Below are 15,690 nucleotides of genomic sequence, written 5' to 3'. Positions count from 1 at the left end.
TTAAGATTACATCTCAACTAAAGAAAATCTCTTACGAGGAGCATATTGGTTATTTAATTAACGTAGGCTTCTTATTCTAAATGCCGAGGATGGAGGAGATTGTTTCCACAAGTACTTTCAATTGCATTTTCCTTAGGGGATGGTGAGAGGGTTGCTTGTAACTCAAGCAAAAACTCTACTTAGAGCTCTTACTAATGCAAGGTACAAGCAAATTTTTTAAATTATATTGATAAATTAAAAGGTCTAAAGATTGAATTGTTGTATGTATAGATTTGGTATTTTTCTGCTCTTTATATAAATAAAAAAAATCAAACAAAAAGCCTTGTCCTAGATTCATGATCCTCGAAGAAGTACCCACTTTAGTAGGCTTTTGAGCATTTGATAAGACAAAATAATATGCAATGTAATCATCAATTTGATTCATTATTATTAAATTTTCAACAACTAAATTTGAAAATGTACAGACCAACTGATAAGAAAGAATAATTCCAATAAACCAATAAACTTAACTTATTGATTTAGCACAATTTAATTTGACTTATCGGATTTTAGATTTATTTTAACACTAAAACCATTTCCAATACTATAATATGAAATGAAACTATCACGAATATTAGGATAGAAAATAAAAATATTTATACGAGTTAACTCAAAACATCATCTGCTTTATCTAGGATTACATGTCAATAAAGAAAAAGCTCTTACACGAAGCATTAACATAGGCTTTTTATTCTAAATACCAAGGATAAAGGAGATAATTTCCCCAAACACTCTCAATTGCATTTTCACGGGGGACGGTGAAATGGTTGCACTCAATCAAAAAACTCTTAACTTGAGCTCTTACTGATGTACATGGACTAACTCTCCATTCTCCCTGGAGAAAATGGTGGGAAACAATGCGAAATCTAGGTAGAATCGTCTTCTTTTTAATTAACCAGAATGCACTTCAGGCTCAAAACCAAGAAACAATTAGATGGTTGAAACTAGGACTGTGGCGGATGGACAGAAGAGGACTCTTACAGTCAATCCAATTTACAGTTGGAAAACCCTGGAGAAAGCAAAAAATTGTCCCGACAACTATAACCACCCTCTCAAACCTCTAAGCAAAATTTGCCAGGCCCGTTGTAGGTCTTCTCCAGATGCCCGACTATGTTAATCCTGAAGTCCCTGATCCTGATTTCCTCTGGCACCGAAGTATCTTTGTAATCTACACTCTCAAGGCTCCACCCTTTGTTCTCGACCCTACCTTTCACTGTAATCTATGAGGAGGAGAGATGGACCTTTGATGATGAGTCGAAAAGGGAGAGTTCCAAAGATCTTTGACACACAAGGAGTAATCGGGGTTCATGCGTAACAGAGAGATGCCATAATAAGAATTTGAACCTCTAATAATGTCAATCATAGAACAGAAAGGAAAATGTTAAATGGACAGGAGACAGTCTGTTATAAGACTTGAAAATAGTCATCCCAATATTCAACGCAACAAAGAGAGAGTTCTATTGAGGCCAAAGAGAGAGTTTCAGATAAATGCACACAAAGTTGAATGTGCAAGCTCAAGCCCATCCACGGCCGAATGACCCTCAAGCTCCTCAAGGCAAGCGACCCTTGAGCTCCCCGAATCCCTAGGGCTTCTTGAGTGTTCCTGTATATTATGTAATGATTATGAGATTTAAACTCAACCATTAGATCAAAGGGGAGATCAATGGCTATGATTAGCCCTGTACTTGTATAAATAAAGGCCCCCTATCCTAAGTTGGATCATCTCATTCCCAACTGAATAGACACTACTGAGCTTCACTTTCTATACATTCCTTATGAATCAAGTATGAGTAAAGCTAACTTAGGGGAAATCCTAAGGCCACACTAGTTAGGGAACGTGAGATTGATCGAGTATGAGTAAGGCTAACTTAGGAGAAATCCTAAGGCCACACTAGTTAGGGAACGCGATATTGATCGACCTGTGACAAGTGGTATTGGAGTGAGTCGTTCCAAGGCGCAATGGCTGATCCATATTCCCATGTCGTGATTGCGTAAGATGAGGATCGTAGAAGGGCTATTGAGAAGGTTAACACCAGATCTAAGAAAAATCGTGTTGTTTTTAGTTCAAGGGATCCGATGGGTGATTTGGAACCTTGAATGACGAACATGGAAGAGATTGTCTCGGATGTCTAAAAATTGGTAGATGACTTGACCTAAACTGTCGAATGAATAGAGGCCGAAAGAAGGAGCTCGTAACAAGGTGCAAGAGTTCAAAACCGAAATGGGAGTGTTCCATGGGGAGGTACGGGGACCTTGACCCAAGAACTCCAACAGCAGAATGAGACCTGTGAGACCATGATCGCAACCATGCGTGTTGAAATAGCTGAACTTAAGGGCAAGCTCACGGAAGTTGAAGCGACACGTGTGAATAGTGTGGTCACCATCCAAACCGACCCATGAATGGACACACTAAAGCTAAGAGAGTTCAAAGACTCGCGAGTGGCTAAGGATATGGATAACTTCCTATGGAACATGAAGCGCAAGCCACAAGAATCATTGATGATGCATCTTAGGTAAACATTGTAGTGATGAAATTAATTGATTATGTATTATTGTGGTGGTGTCATAGGTTAGACAATAGGAGTAGGGAACATATCATGACATGGGTTGGGTTGTATTGAGGAATTTCAATGAAACTTCTATCGCGCTTATTATGCAGAGGAGAATGCTCGCGATGAGCTTAAGCGCCTTGAGCAAAATGAAAGAGTTCATGAGTATGCGAAGTGGTTTTCTAAGTAACTACTCCACATCCCTTCGATGAGTGATACGGAGGCGTATCACCAATTCTTGACTAGCCTAAGCCATGGGTCAAGTAAGAGTTCAAATGGTGCTATGCGAGGGATCCCACAATAGCCACAACTGTGGCCAAGTCCCTTGTAGAGTACAACTCACCTTCCATAACGAAATCATACTCTTGTTTGAAGGAAAAAGCCTATGGTGGGGGAGATCAAAATAAGTACAACCGCCCGAATGGAGGCAAACAACCATGGTCGCTCCTAAGGCCTAACTGGAGTTGAGTGGTTGGGACAGAGGAAGGTACATACCTATAAATCCTTCTTTTGCGATGATTCACATATTCTTAGGATTGTCTAAAAAAGGATAAGTTGGCGGCCCTATGCAAGGAGGGTAAGCCACAAAAGGAATTGCGATTGGGTTCATTGTGAATCCTTGGCTCTATCAAGTCCAAGAAGGCGAAAGAGCCTAAGAGACTTATGTTCGTGGATGTAAAGATCGGGAGTACCACGGTGAGTGCACTTATGGATACGGGGGCATCCAATGAGGAGGCCACGGAGAAGCTACATCTTTGGGTCAAGAAAGGAGCCAAGTGGCTCAAGACTATAAACTCCAACGAAGTCCCGACCAACAGAGTGGCTAGGGACATGGAGCTTCACATTGGTCCATGGAATAGAAAGGAGATTGTTGAGGTAATTCTTCTTGACTATTATAACCTTGTTATAGGTCTTGGATTCCTTGATGGAATAAATTGTGGTGCTATGCCATTCACTGATTGCATATGCATCTTAGTTGCACGTTGTCAATGTGTGATCCTCATTTACCGTGAGTTGGGTCGTGATCAAATGATGCCATTGGCTATGCAACTCACCAAGGGAGTAAAGAAGGGTGAGGAGACATCATTGTTAGCCTTGAAGGTCGAGGGACACATAGGCAGAGGGAGTAACGTCCCAATGGAGGTGGTCTAAGTTCTCAACTCGTTCAAGGATGTGATGCCTCCCAAGTTACCTAAGAAGCTTTTGACTCGAAGGAAAATCGATCATTAGATTGAGCTAATGCATGATGCTCAACCACCTGCCGTGGCAACCTATCGCATGACACCCCTTGAATTGGAAGAGCTGCTTAAGAAACTTAAAGAATTGCTCAATGCGGGCTATATTCGGCCGTCTAAGGCTTTGTTCAGTGTCCTAGTCTTGTTCCAAAAGAAGCGTGATTCCATCTCTCCATATGTGCATAGATTACCGAGCACTAAACAAGCTCACAATCAAGAACTAGTATCAATTCTACTCATTGCGAATCTATTCAACTCGCGTGGCAGAGCACAGAGGTTTACTAAGTTGGATCTTCGATTAGGCTATTACCAAGTTTGGATTGTTGAAAGAGACGAGCCAAAAACCCAATGTGTGACACGGTATGGACCGTACGAGTTTCCCATCATGCCATTCGACTTGATTAATGCTCCCGCCACATTTTGCATCTTAATGAACAAGGTACTCCACCCATTCTTTGATCAATTCGTTGTAGTCTATCTTGATGATATTGTGGTTTATAGCTAGACGCTTGAAGAATACATCAAGCATTTGAGACAAGTTTTCCAAGTCTTGCGGGAGAATGACTTGCATGTTAAGTGAGAAAAGTGTGCCTTTGCACAAGAGGAAGTCTAATTCTCGGGACACATTGTCGAGGGTGGATGAGTGTGGATGGATATGGTCAAGATTCAACCCATTGTGGAACGGGAGCTGCCAATTAAAGTAATGAAGTTGAGGTTATTTCTTGGCCTCATGAATTACTATCGACACTTCATTGAAAGCTGTTCGAGCATCATCGTGCCACTCATGGACATGTTGAAAAAGGAGAAGCTATGGGAGTGGATGGATTGGTGCCAATAGACGTTTAATTGACTCCATCAAGCAATGATCGAAGAGCTAGTGCTCATGCTGCCTGATCATGCCAAACCATATGAGGTAGAGACCGACGCCTCAGATCATGATATTAATGGTGTTCTTATGCAGGATGGACACTCGATGGGTTCGAGTCTTGCAAGGTCAATGATACCGAGTGATGATACACATTTTAAGAGAAAGAGATGACCACGATGGTGCACTACCTTCGTACATGGAGGCACTATCTCTTGGTGTCCAAATTTGTCGTGTAGGCGGATAATTTGGCCACAAGCTATTTTTAGACCCAAAAGAAGTCAAGTTTGAATTAAACCTAATGGGAAGACTTTCTAGCAGAGTTCAATTACGTGCTAGAGTACTAGCAAGGCTAACTCTATGGCCAACACACTTAGTCGAAGGATGGAGTTGGCCAACATCATGAATTGACATGAGCGCCCATGGATCAACCGCATCAATGAGAGGCTAAGATATGACCCAACGGCCAAGGCACTCCTTTAGTACGATAGGAGGGTAGGAGCCGATGATTTTGGTGTTAGAATGATCTCATTTACACCAAGCGGCAGTGAATCTATGTGCCACTCCATGGGAAGTTAAGGGACGGAGTATTACACGAGTGCCACAATTTGAAGTTGGCAAGTCATCTGGGGATCTACCGCACCATGGCATTTGTGGAGGATCAATACTGCTGGCCTCATTTTGCAGGACAATGTTGAAGCCTACATGAAGACATTTCTTGTATGTCAACATGACAAGTTCAAATAACGTTCGTTGCAAGGGCTCCTCGAGCCACTTCTTGTCTTGAAGCGTCCATGGGAAAGCCTTTATCGTGAACCTACCGAATTCCAAAAGGTGTCAAACTCTCATAGTTGTAGTAGATTGATTCTCCAAGTAAGTGATGTTCATGCCAGAGACTAAGGATTATCCGGTCAAGGAGGAGGTCAGGCTATTCATCAAGCACGTTATTGTGTATTAGGGAGTTCCACAGATGATCGTGAGCGACCACGATTCTTGATTCATGAGGTGGCTCTGCACCGAGCTCTTTAAGTTATTGGGGTTGAACCTCAATTTTTCCATGAGTTTACATCCCCAAATTGATGGTCAAATGGAAAGGGTGAATGCATCTTGAGATGTCCCTTCGGCACTATGTGATTATGATGCAAGTGAAATGGGTGAAGCTAATTGACATGACCTAGTTCTCAATACAACTTGCAATGGAGTGAGCCCATGGAGCTTGGTCGAGATCTTGAGGGGGCAACAATCGCTCACTCCAAGCGTAGTTGCCACGGGCTATTGAAGGAGTAGTCCGTCCTCATACAAGTTCATTGAGGAATGGCATGAGCAAGTGGACTTGGCATGTACGTGTTTATACAAGGCCTCGAAGAGCATGAAGAAACGAACCAACAAAGAACAACGACATGTAGAATTCCAAGTCGAAAACCAAGTGTCTGCCAAGCAGACACTCGGTCCTGCAATACAAGGACGTGCACAAGGAGCTGATCCGTCGCTATGAGAGACCATTCCAGGTACTACCAAGGGTCAGATGGGTCGCATATAAGCTGGAATTCCTATCAAAACTTAAGATACAACTAGTATTCCACATTAGTATGCTAAGCCTTTCCATGTAGACGATGAATATTTACATTGAGAGGAATTGCAATGGACACCACTCCCAAAAACCTCATATGTTTGAGACGTCGAGTGCATCATGGTGGATCGAGTCATACAAAAAAGATATTGTATGTTGAAGTGGGAGTACTTGGTTCAATGAAGAGGTTTTCCGAAGAGTGAACCAAGCTATGAGCTCGCTAAAACTCTTTGGCAATTCAAGAAACATATTGATGCCTTTCATGCGGAAGATGTAACGAGGGCGTTGCAAGAGTAGATGGGGGAGATTGATGCGGCCTAATAGATGGACACGTTCCAGAAGTTTCTCAAGCGCTAGGCTATGGCCCATCCACGTCCAAGCTCAAGCCCATCGATGGGCGGGTGACCCTCAAGCTTCCCAAGGCAAGCCACCCTTGAGCTCCCCAAAGCCCTAGGGCTTTTTTAGTGTTCTTATATAGCTATGTAATGTTTACAAAGATTTAAGCTCTATCGTTAGATCAAAGGGAAGATCAATGGTTATGATTAGCCCCATAATTTTATAAATAAGGACCCCCTCCTTCTAAATTGTATCATCTCATTCACAATTGAATAAACACTACTAGCTTTACTCTTTATATGATCTTTGTGAGTTGAGTGTGAGTAAGGCTGACTTGAGAGAAATCTTAAAGCCGTGCGGGTTAGGGAACATGTGAGATCGATCGCACTTGCATAAGGAGGTTACTAAATAGGAGCAAATCCTTTTCAATGACACATCAATTTCACAGAGAAATTCGGAGGAGCTTCCGAAGGAAAAATTGATACCGAAAACAATTTTAGTTCATGATGACACATAAGTTAACAGGAAGAATAATTTAAGGGCTTTTGCACAATCAGGATGGGAAAACTAGAACAGCCACTGTTAGTTCTTTAGATAGAGATGCTCTTAGCCGGGCTGTGACTATAGTGAACTTTAATAAACCAGAAAGAAAAGTTGTCATGCAACACTTTTGGATTTATCCAGTTCTAGAACCTCGCTTTTAAAAGACCATATCCCCCATACCTTCAGTTTCCTTCTAGGACAGATGATAACAAGAATAACGTGTTTATTGATAGATTCAATGGACCTAGAACAGGTTATTTGGTTGCTTTGATGAAACTTTTTTTTTGTTTTTTAAGGATTAGTCCACATGCTTGTGTTGTGCAATAAAATCTCTCTAACTCCTGAAAAAAAAAAAAAAAAAAGAGAGAAGAAATTGAATTCTTTTCTCCCTTATTAAAGATAAGCAGCTCCAAACAAATGTCCAGAAAATTCCAAATGAGGTAGTAGTTCAGTTGCCAATCTTCTGATTAGCCTAATTAAAAGTGGCATTATATTCCGTACTTTGCAGAGAACACTAGATGAAGTTAGCAGGACACTCAGTTTCCAGTCAAGACATGCCATCTAGCTTTTAGGGTGCGCATGACAAAATTTCTGTTTCAGAAATTGATTTACGGCCAGAAATTGATTTCTCGATTTCTATTCCCCGGACAAGTTTCGAGCAAAGAAACCTGTTTGATAATGACTCAAAATTTCTATTTCTGAAACAAAAATCCGTTTGATAACATAATAAAATTTCAATTTCTAGGAATAGAAATTGATTAGATGACAACATAGGAAATCCTCAAATACAAAATAATAGTTGAAATAATACTAATACATTACAAAAGTTGAAAATACAATTTCATGGAATTTCCTATTACATGTGTTTACGTTTCGTATAACGTAATATTTTCTTTCGAAAAATAAACAACGTGGCAAAAAAAAATCAATTGAAATTCAATTGTAGTGAATATGTCGTTATGTTTTTGCCGAAATTGATTTCACATTAATCAAATAAGTCTAATGATATCCATGATTATAATAGTCTAATCTCCTAAAAAAGTCCTAACTTCAAGTCTAATTCCAATTTCTTTCCAAATTTTGTTAAAAATATCCTCACCATGTTCAAAAATCGTCACCAATTTTTTTTCAAAATTATCAACACTAGGATTATTTAAAAATTTATTATCAAAATCTGTATTTTCATCAACACTCTTTACAAGAACAACAGATTCCTTATTAGATCTCTTTTCCTTATAAAAGAAAAATCGGATGAAACCCTAATGATTTGACCCATTTTTACCGTCTCAATATGAAGTTTATGATTAAAAAAATAGTTAGCTAGATAGAGCCGTTGTCTGGCATACTACGGAAGAGTAGGTGAAGAAAGACTTGTTAGATATGAATGTGGCAAGTTGACTATTACCATGCGTGAAATCTCTTGCGTGCAACAAATGAAGCCTTGTTCATTCAATTCCCACCATTTGGCCCAATGGTTAAGATTTTCAATCAATATTGATTGAAATGATTATATTAAAAAATTATTAAAATATTTTGGACTAAATTAACTATTTCTATTTCAATATTAGTGATCTAAAATATTTTGGACTAAATTGAAAAGTTGAGAAAAAAATTTATATTTCTGTTTCGAAACGAGAAGCTAAAAATTTCAGCTTCGATTTCTTCGATTTCTCTATTTCTGAAATAGAAATCTGTTTCAGAAATAGAGAAATCAGATTGCGTTACCAAACGGATTTCTGTTCCAAATCTGTTCCGGGGAACAGAGAAACAGAGAAATCGAGAAACAGAAATTTTATCATGCGCATAGCTATTGGAATACCTACGTAGGAGACTCAACTTCTGAAGAAGTACTGAAGCAGTGCACCGCTCTGTCTCAAGGGGTGCATATGGAGAGAACACAACAAACAATAGTTTGAATGTTTAGAATCTTCAGTAGCTTTTCTGTGCCGTCCTCTTTTATTCAGCTCCGGTGTCCTTGTTAATTTTTTATAGTCATGTAATGTCTTCCTTTTGCTCGTTTGTTTTTCTTCATCTTTGTCATTATATATTTGGTGACAGACCAGAAATTTTCTAAATCCTTTAAGTATAGAGGAGAAGTATAACAAATCAAACCTTCAGCCAATCTACAGCTAGCCTCTTGTAAAGCAAGAATGTATTCAATGTAATGCTGTAGGACACACGTCCCTGAAGTGGTCTCTGCTGGAAGAGCCACCTGCAATATGTAGACAATAACTAAGAATAAAATAGGCAATTATGTATAACCAACAAGAGGGAATACAGAAGCAGCTGATCTGGCAAGATCATAGCTTTGTGAAGACCTTGATTCCATTGTATCCGAGGCGTTCCCCAAGTCCACCAGCAACAAGGACGAATGCAGCTTTTCGCGCTTCCTTCACCCTCCCCTCGAAATTGATGAAGTTTGTCATTGGCAAAAGCTAAAACCTCTCCATTTGGAACCTAGAAGAGGACAATAAAGTTCAGCCATCATGTTCAGTTGATCATTTCAAACAGTATGAGCACTTGGCAGGCAGGAAAGAGAAAAGTCACGCTAAAGATCATCCACGAATTTCAAAGAGTAAAACGTCCTTTTATAGATGGAAAAGCATGATTTTGAAAAATCATAAAGAAAGCGCTGCAACAAAATATGCCCACTGCGTTGTTTTAAGCTTGTTCTTTGTACTTCTATTCTTCACTCGAATTTGTTTGACCATTGAACATTTCTCTCTTGGTATACTCAAGGCGTGCAACATGAAGGCATCAATTTGTTCAAGAAAAGCTAGTTTTTTATTTTATTTTTAATTTTGTATTTTTACTTATGTTGCTGATTGGAGCCTGCAAAATTTGGGCATAGTCTACCAGAGACTATCACAAACGAAGTATTTATATCAAGTTCTATCAGAATGTGGTATTGAATTATGCACTGTGATGCTAGCTGGACAGTGGTATTGGGATTGGAATTTGGTCTGTCTAACTCTTTGTCCGGATATCCAGGAACAAGAGCAGCAACATCTCTCACCTTTGAACGCCTTCGGACCAAATCAAGAAATGGCTTACTAGATCATGAATTCTCAATTTCAGATGAGGGCATCATGACGGAGACAACTTATACTGTGAATAACAGGCTGCCAATCAAAGAGATTGCCCTCGCTGTATTTCTTCTTGTTTTTGGAAGCACTGGGATAGTCTTGGGCATTATCATGGCTTCCTACAAAGTTGGTGGTGATCGAACCCATGGTACACATGCACAGATACTAATTTTTTGGCAATTATATTTCTCTTTCATTTTCTTGATCAGAATCACATGATTTTTTCTTGTTAACTAAAATGGTTTTTCCAGGGGTGTTCTTCACAATCTTATGGCCAATCCTGTTCATTCCCGGATTCTACTATACTCGCATTGCTTATTACGCATACAAGGGGTATAAAGATTTCTCGTTCTCCAACGTAACACCTGTGTAGAGCCTCCACCTGTCATTCTATGATGACAATGCTGCTGATCTTGTGTAGATCTTTCTTTTTCTTGTTTCTCTTTTGATATGTTTCTATGAAGCTTTAAGCTTTGTTTGGGGTACTTCATTGGCATATAGACAGTCGATGTCCTATGAACAAGCACAGAGTGTACAAACAATATCACGTTGCAATATACTATACTTAATTACTTATGACATCATTCTTTTTTCTAGAGGCTATGTTCGGCACTTCCTTTGGACTCATCATCAGATCTGAAACTCATTTCTCTCTCTGTTTAAGCTAAAGCTGTTACTGATGTTATTGAGCTCCCATCTTTTCATATATTGTGCCTTTTCAAGGATTTTGTGCTCTTTTCCATTTTTTAACTCCATTTCCATGTTCACAGTCCCACATGCTTCGCTGCGTTAATGCACTCATTGAATTGGAGCTAATATGCTTCACAAGACTCATATGAATGAATAAAATATCATCTATCTGAAAACTTCAAACGCATATCAAAGCTATTTAATTAAGATCTCAAAATCACGGACAACAAAAATAGATTTGTTTTCCTTTGGCTGAAGAAAATTTGTGTGGAGTGATGAGCCGAGACAGAGCAGAGAAGCAGAGTAGTATAGCAGGGGCGAGCTGGCTGAAGTAGAAAGGGAAACTTAATGAGTTCTATTAAGAGAACTGACGAGCTGCAGCATCAGTTTCATTTTAACTGGAGAAACAATGAACTAATATTGTGAGGAAAGCACTTTGCCTGTAACTATTCGTTTAAGATATTCAACTACCAGCTTCAAAACTGTTTTTCTGAAACCTCTCGAAAGCCTCTCTGAACTTTCGGTTCCACAGTCCAAATCACTTTTGGGTCTTCCAAGGAAGATGGGAAGACAATGACTCGAAACGGGTCCTCTTTTTCAGCTTAATATTTTGGGACTGTCTTTGCATCAAGCCTAATGTTTCTTGTCAAATGAAAAGATAAAGATGGTCGGCTGCTAAAGATTCTCATATCTTTCTGCCCTCCTTTTTCACTTCAGATCAGTTCAGTAAAAACTCCCTTCTCTGCTGTATTGATGATGCAACAGACTTCTCTGCTATCTAGTTTATTCACTTGTCTACTTGTAAGGAAAATACCCTACTGGATCGATATTCTTCTGTAAACTCTGCATTGTACGATTGAGCACTAACAAACGTTTGAGTTTGATTCTGCGTTTCATGTATCATAGACGCAAATTCAAATATTAGATGTACCGCAATCCCGTGGCTGCACTGCTTAGGTCTGTATCAACTACATCATAGATCCCTGGACTCAAGCAAATGAAAATAAAAGGATGATTACTCAGAATGAAAATTACAACTGCGATGTAGGATAGTCCACAAGGATTGACAATACATGAACAAGGATCAACAACACATGAACGGAATTACATGATGAACAGGTTGGCCGACAATACATGAACGAGGATCGACAATAAGTAACGAAATTAGATGATGAACAGGTGGGCCGACAATACATAATTTACTAATCATATTACACAGTGGTAGATATTAAAGTAACGAATCAAAAGAAAAAAATCAGTACGGTTATAGTGCAGAGATCTTCAAAGCTGATTTGTTATGTCCAAGCTGATTTATAGTAGTTTCTGCACTATAACCACGCTGATTTTTTTTTCTTTTTGATTCATCACTTCAATCCTAGACCCTGACAAAGGAAAAAAAGAACCAAGGACCCAGGACTAGTTTTGTTGTACCACGCATTTCACACCCATTGAATCGACAGAAATGTTGTGCCTACATTGTACGAGTCGAAGATCAGCAGCTAGATGATCTCGGTCGTCTTGGGTTTACCGCAGCAGATGCAACTCAGTATCCCCCGCAAGACACCTTCACGGCGGCATGCTCTGTTGCTATTAGGCATTTTGGTGGAGAGGTAACGAACCGAGAAAGAAGATGATAAGACGGATCCGAATGGAAACCCGAAGTAGGATGCAAGAGCTCCCGATCGATGAAATCTTGCGGAAGGCTTGGCTATATTTATAAGGACAGTTGCTGGCTGAGCCAGGCAAAGAACATGCCATGAGCTTCTGTCAACATTTCCATTGCAGTTCACTACATCTTCCGTAACCTTACGTGAGAGATTAAACTTGAAAAAGCGGAGATTGTTCCTCTTTTTCTCTGCTTTTGTTCCTCAATCCATCTTTCTGATATTGCATAATGCCAATTAAGATGGGAATCTACCATTTTTCCCCATGTGAATGTGATGAAAAACTGCTATACATTAAATATCTGGACACACATTTCCTCTACTTTTCTTGTCACCTGCCACTGGACACATTGGATTCACGCAGGCCCAATGCATCGCATTTTAGATTATGTGAATCCTACGCAAGATGGCTCACGTAATCTGAGGTAACATTGGTGAAATTGTTCGGAAGGGAGTTGGCCGTGTCCGTTTAGGGAATGACCCGGTTGGTGTATGGGACACGTCAACACCTCCTTGTGAGGACGCGAAGAGAAAGCTGAACCCGAGACAAACCAGGAGAGAAGGGACGTGCTCGTCTTGCGGTAAATTCAGAGAAGACGATTCAGAATTGTAGAGGAAATGCAGATTGGAAACTTGGTCCGCAAGAATTATCACTCGGGATCGTAGCAAATGTAGAGGAAATGCTGCCCACAAAAAAGTTGATAACATGGTATTCTGCCAGAGGGAAGAGAGTAACTTAGCACCCAAGATACAGATCCGCCATTACCTATAATTTCACCATAAGTTTGTAGGAAGTTAATGAGAATTGCAATGGAAATGTATGCTTATGTAACTTTTAAGTCCTATATATTGGTGATCTCAAGACATTTCTTCAACCCAAATCACATTTGTGTCTTCCATCATAATTCATCATCTGCAAAACTTTTACCCTTCTCTCGGAGAAGTTAATCCCTCTCTCTCTCTCTCTCTCTTACAAGATGGCCAAGGGTCGTAGGGGAGGCGTGCTGCGCGGAATATTGAAGATTATCCTTTGCGGCGGTGGCAGATCCTAGTAACAGCAAGGCTCCTCAGGCTCGACTCAACAGTCATTTTTCTTTTGTGATGATGTAGATCCAACGTTTGTGTCAATAAAATAATTAGGTGATGTTGTTATTTCAAAATGTAAATACCATGTAATTTGTGTCTGTACTTAAATATGTCGAGCCTATTGATATGTTAAGGTGGTTGAAGCATCGATGCCGATTCTTGTCGTAATGATGTGATGTCGATAAATACTGATGTGATGTTGATATGCTTTTGCTCTAGTGTTTAATTAGTTCGTGCAAACAATACAGGGTTTCCTTGATGTTTCTTTTACAAGATGGGTGTACCTTGTAAGGGTGCTCATTGCTTGGTTTGTTTCTGCTTGGAGACATCTCCAACTTGAGCCGAACTTATCAATTTGGTAAAATCTCCACCCAACTCCAAACCAAACTAACTAAATCAAAATTCAAATCGATTTAAAAACTCCCCGAGATTTAGTTTCAAATCATTAAAAATCAACACGACACACAAGTGAAATATAACTCTCGATCAATAACTTGGTTTAACCATCAGTAACTCAAAACCAACATTCGATCCTAACCATTAAAAAGGAAAAGAAAATTTGTCCATAACAGCATTCCTTAATTTCTGCCAGAAAAAAGAAAGTACGAAGGCATTGCTTAATGTAGGCAAAATCACCTGAATCTCTCCACTCCTTTTTCCTTTTATTTTCTTTCTTGTAGCTCTTCATCTTCTTTCTCGGTTCCATCTTACTGGTCATCCCTCGTTGCCGCCGTCTTCACCCGCCGGCGCCATCAAGCCCTGTGTCTCCCTAAAAACCCACATTTTCCCAGCAACCGAAACACCCGTGAGAAAAACGCGGAAGGAAAGCAACCGAACTTTATCCAGATGAGAAGTCCTCGACCCCTTCGAGACTTCAAAACCCAGAAGACGATTCTTCACCCGACGACGATGCTGGGAGGCCTTCGAGATCTGGGCCATGCTGGACGACCCTCCAGCTCCGCCGCGGCTCCATCTCCGTCCGCGGCATGTAGAGACGATTGCTAGAAATTTTAAGCTAAATAATTGTATCTTGCACGACGATCCCTCGAGACCCGGAACGCTCTCAAATCCGCAAGTCCTCGAAATTTCATATCATTGCTCTTCCGGAAGCAGATGAAGAGTCACAAGGTCGGACAGAAATATCGAACTTTTTTTTTTTTTTTTTTCTTTCTTTAGCCTGGAAGAAGAGGTTCGGCCTGGTGGAGGTGTTCGACGTCGAGGCAGGCTGGGGGGGTTAGAGACGGAGGAGGAGGGTCGCGACGAGCCTGCATTTGCCGCGTGGTTGGGTTCCTTCCACCGGACAGGACGAAAAAACATGAGATCTTGGTCGAAAATATGAAATTCGAGGGATGGTTTCGCAAAGCGTTTCCCCAAGACTCAAGAGAAGCTGTTAAGCTCTTTCTTGTAAGTTCATCCGAGGATACCCAACTTCTAAAAAGCTGGTCGACGCGAGCACGGCCATATGTTGCTTCTCCTGCTCACCGCGGAGGGCCGAGCCGGCGTCCGTCCCAGTTGCTTCTCGGATTCGAGCCGAACGCGGAGGCTCCCAGCAAGGTTGAAGGTGATGGAAAGGTGGGGGAAATTTTGAATTAACGGCGCCGTTAGTCTTCAAGAGTGACGGTGCCCTCTCCACCTCCAATTTTTCCTTCAATTTCTTTAGAAAATGACCAATAAAAAATCTTAATTGGGATTTGCATAATTGGGGTTTTATATATAAGAAAAAGAAATAAAGGGAGGCCAAATTAATCTGAAAAAATTAACTACTAAAATAAAACAACAAGAATTATGAAACTAATATCAATAAAAAAGAGAGAGTATTATTGTCATTAAAAATATTTATTAAATTTACAAATTACAAAAAAGAAGAAGTAGAAATGTTGTTTCTAGACTAATGGCAACATTATTGTACTTTACAATTTACATGACACCTTAATCTTTGTACTCAACTTTAAGTTGGTTTGAAAGTGGCTTCTATCATTTTGAGTTCTTGAGACTCAGTTAGAGGAATTCTCACAATTATTGAATAA

The 15,690-nt window shown here is 40.0% G+C and overlaps 1 protein-coding gene across 1 annotated transcript; it reads left to right on the top strand.

The window, feature by feature from the left end:
- The first annotated feature begins 10,052 nt into the window (after positions 1-10,052).
- Positions 10,053-10,596, top strand: LOC104452209 (transmembrane protein 230). The gene is made up of 2 exons (XM_010066712.3): positions 10,053-10,371; positions 10,475-10,596. Exons 1-2 carry the CDS (start codon positions 10,053-10,055, stop codon positions 10,594-10,596), a joined length of 441 nt encoding a protein of 146 aa, XP_010065014.2.
- Positions 10,597-15,690: the final 5,094 nt, after the last annotated feature.

Source organism: Eucalyptus grandis, chromosome 6 (genome assembly GCF_016545825.1).
Source record: "Eucalyptus grandis isolate ANBG69807.140 chromosome 6, ASM1654582v1, whole genome shotgun sequence".
In the NCBI taxonomy this organism is placed as follows: domain Eukaryota; kingdom Viridiplantae; phylum Streptophyta; class Magnoliopsida; order Myrtales; family Myrtaceae; genus Eucalyptus; species Eucalyptus grandis.
Note: the sequence above shows the minus strand (reverse complement) of the source record. Positions and strands in the feature narration are given on the sequence as shown.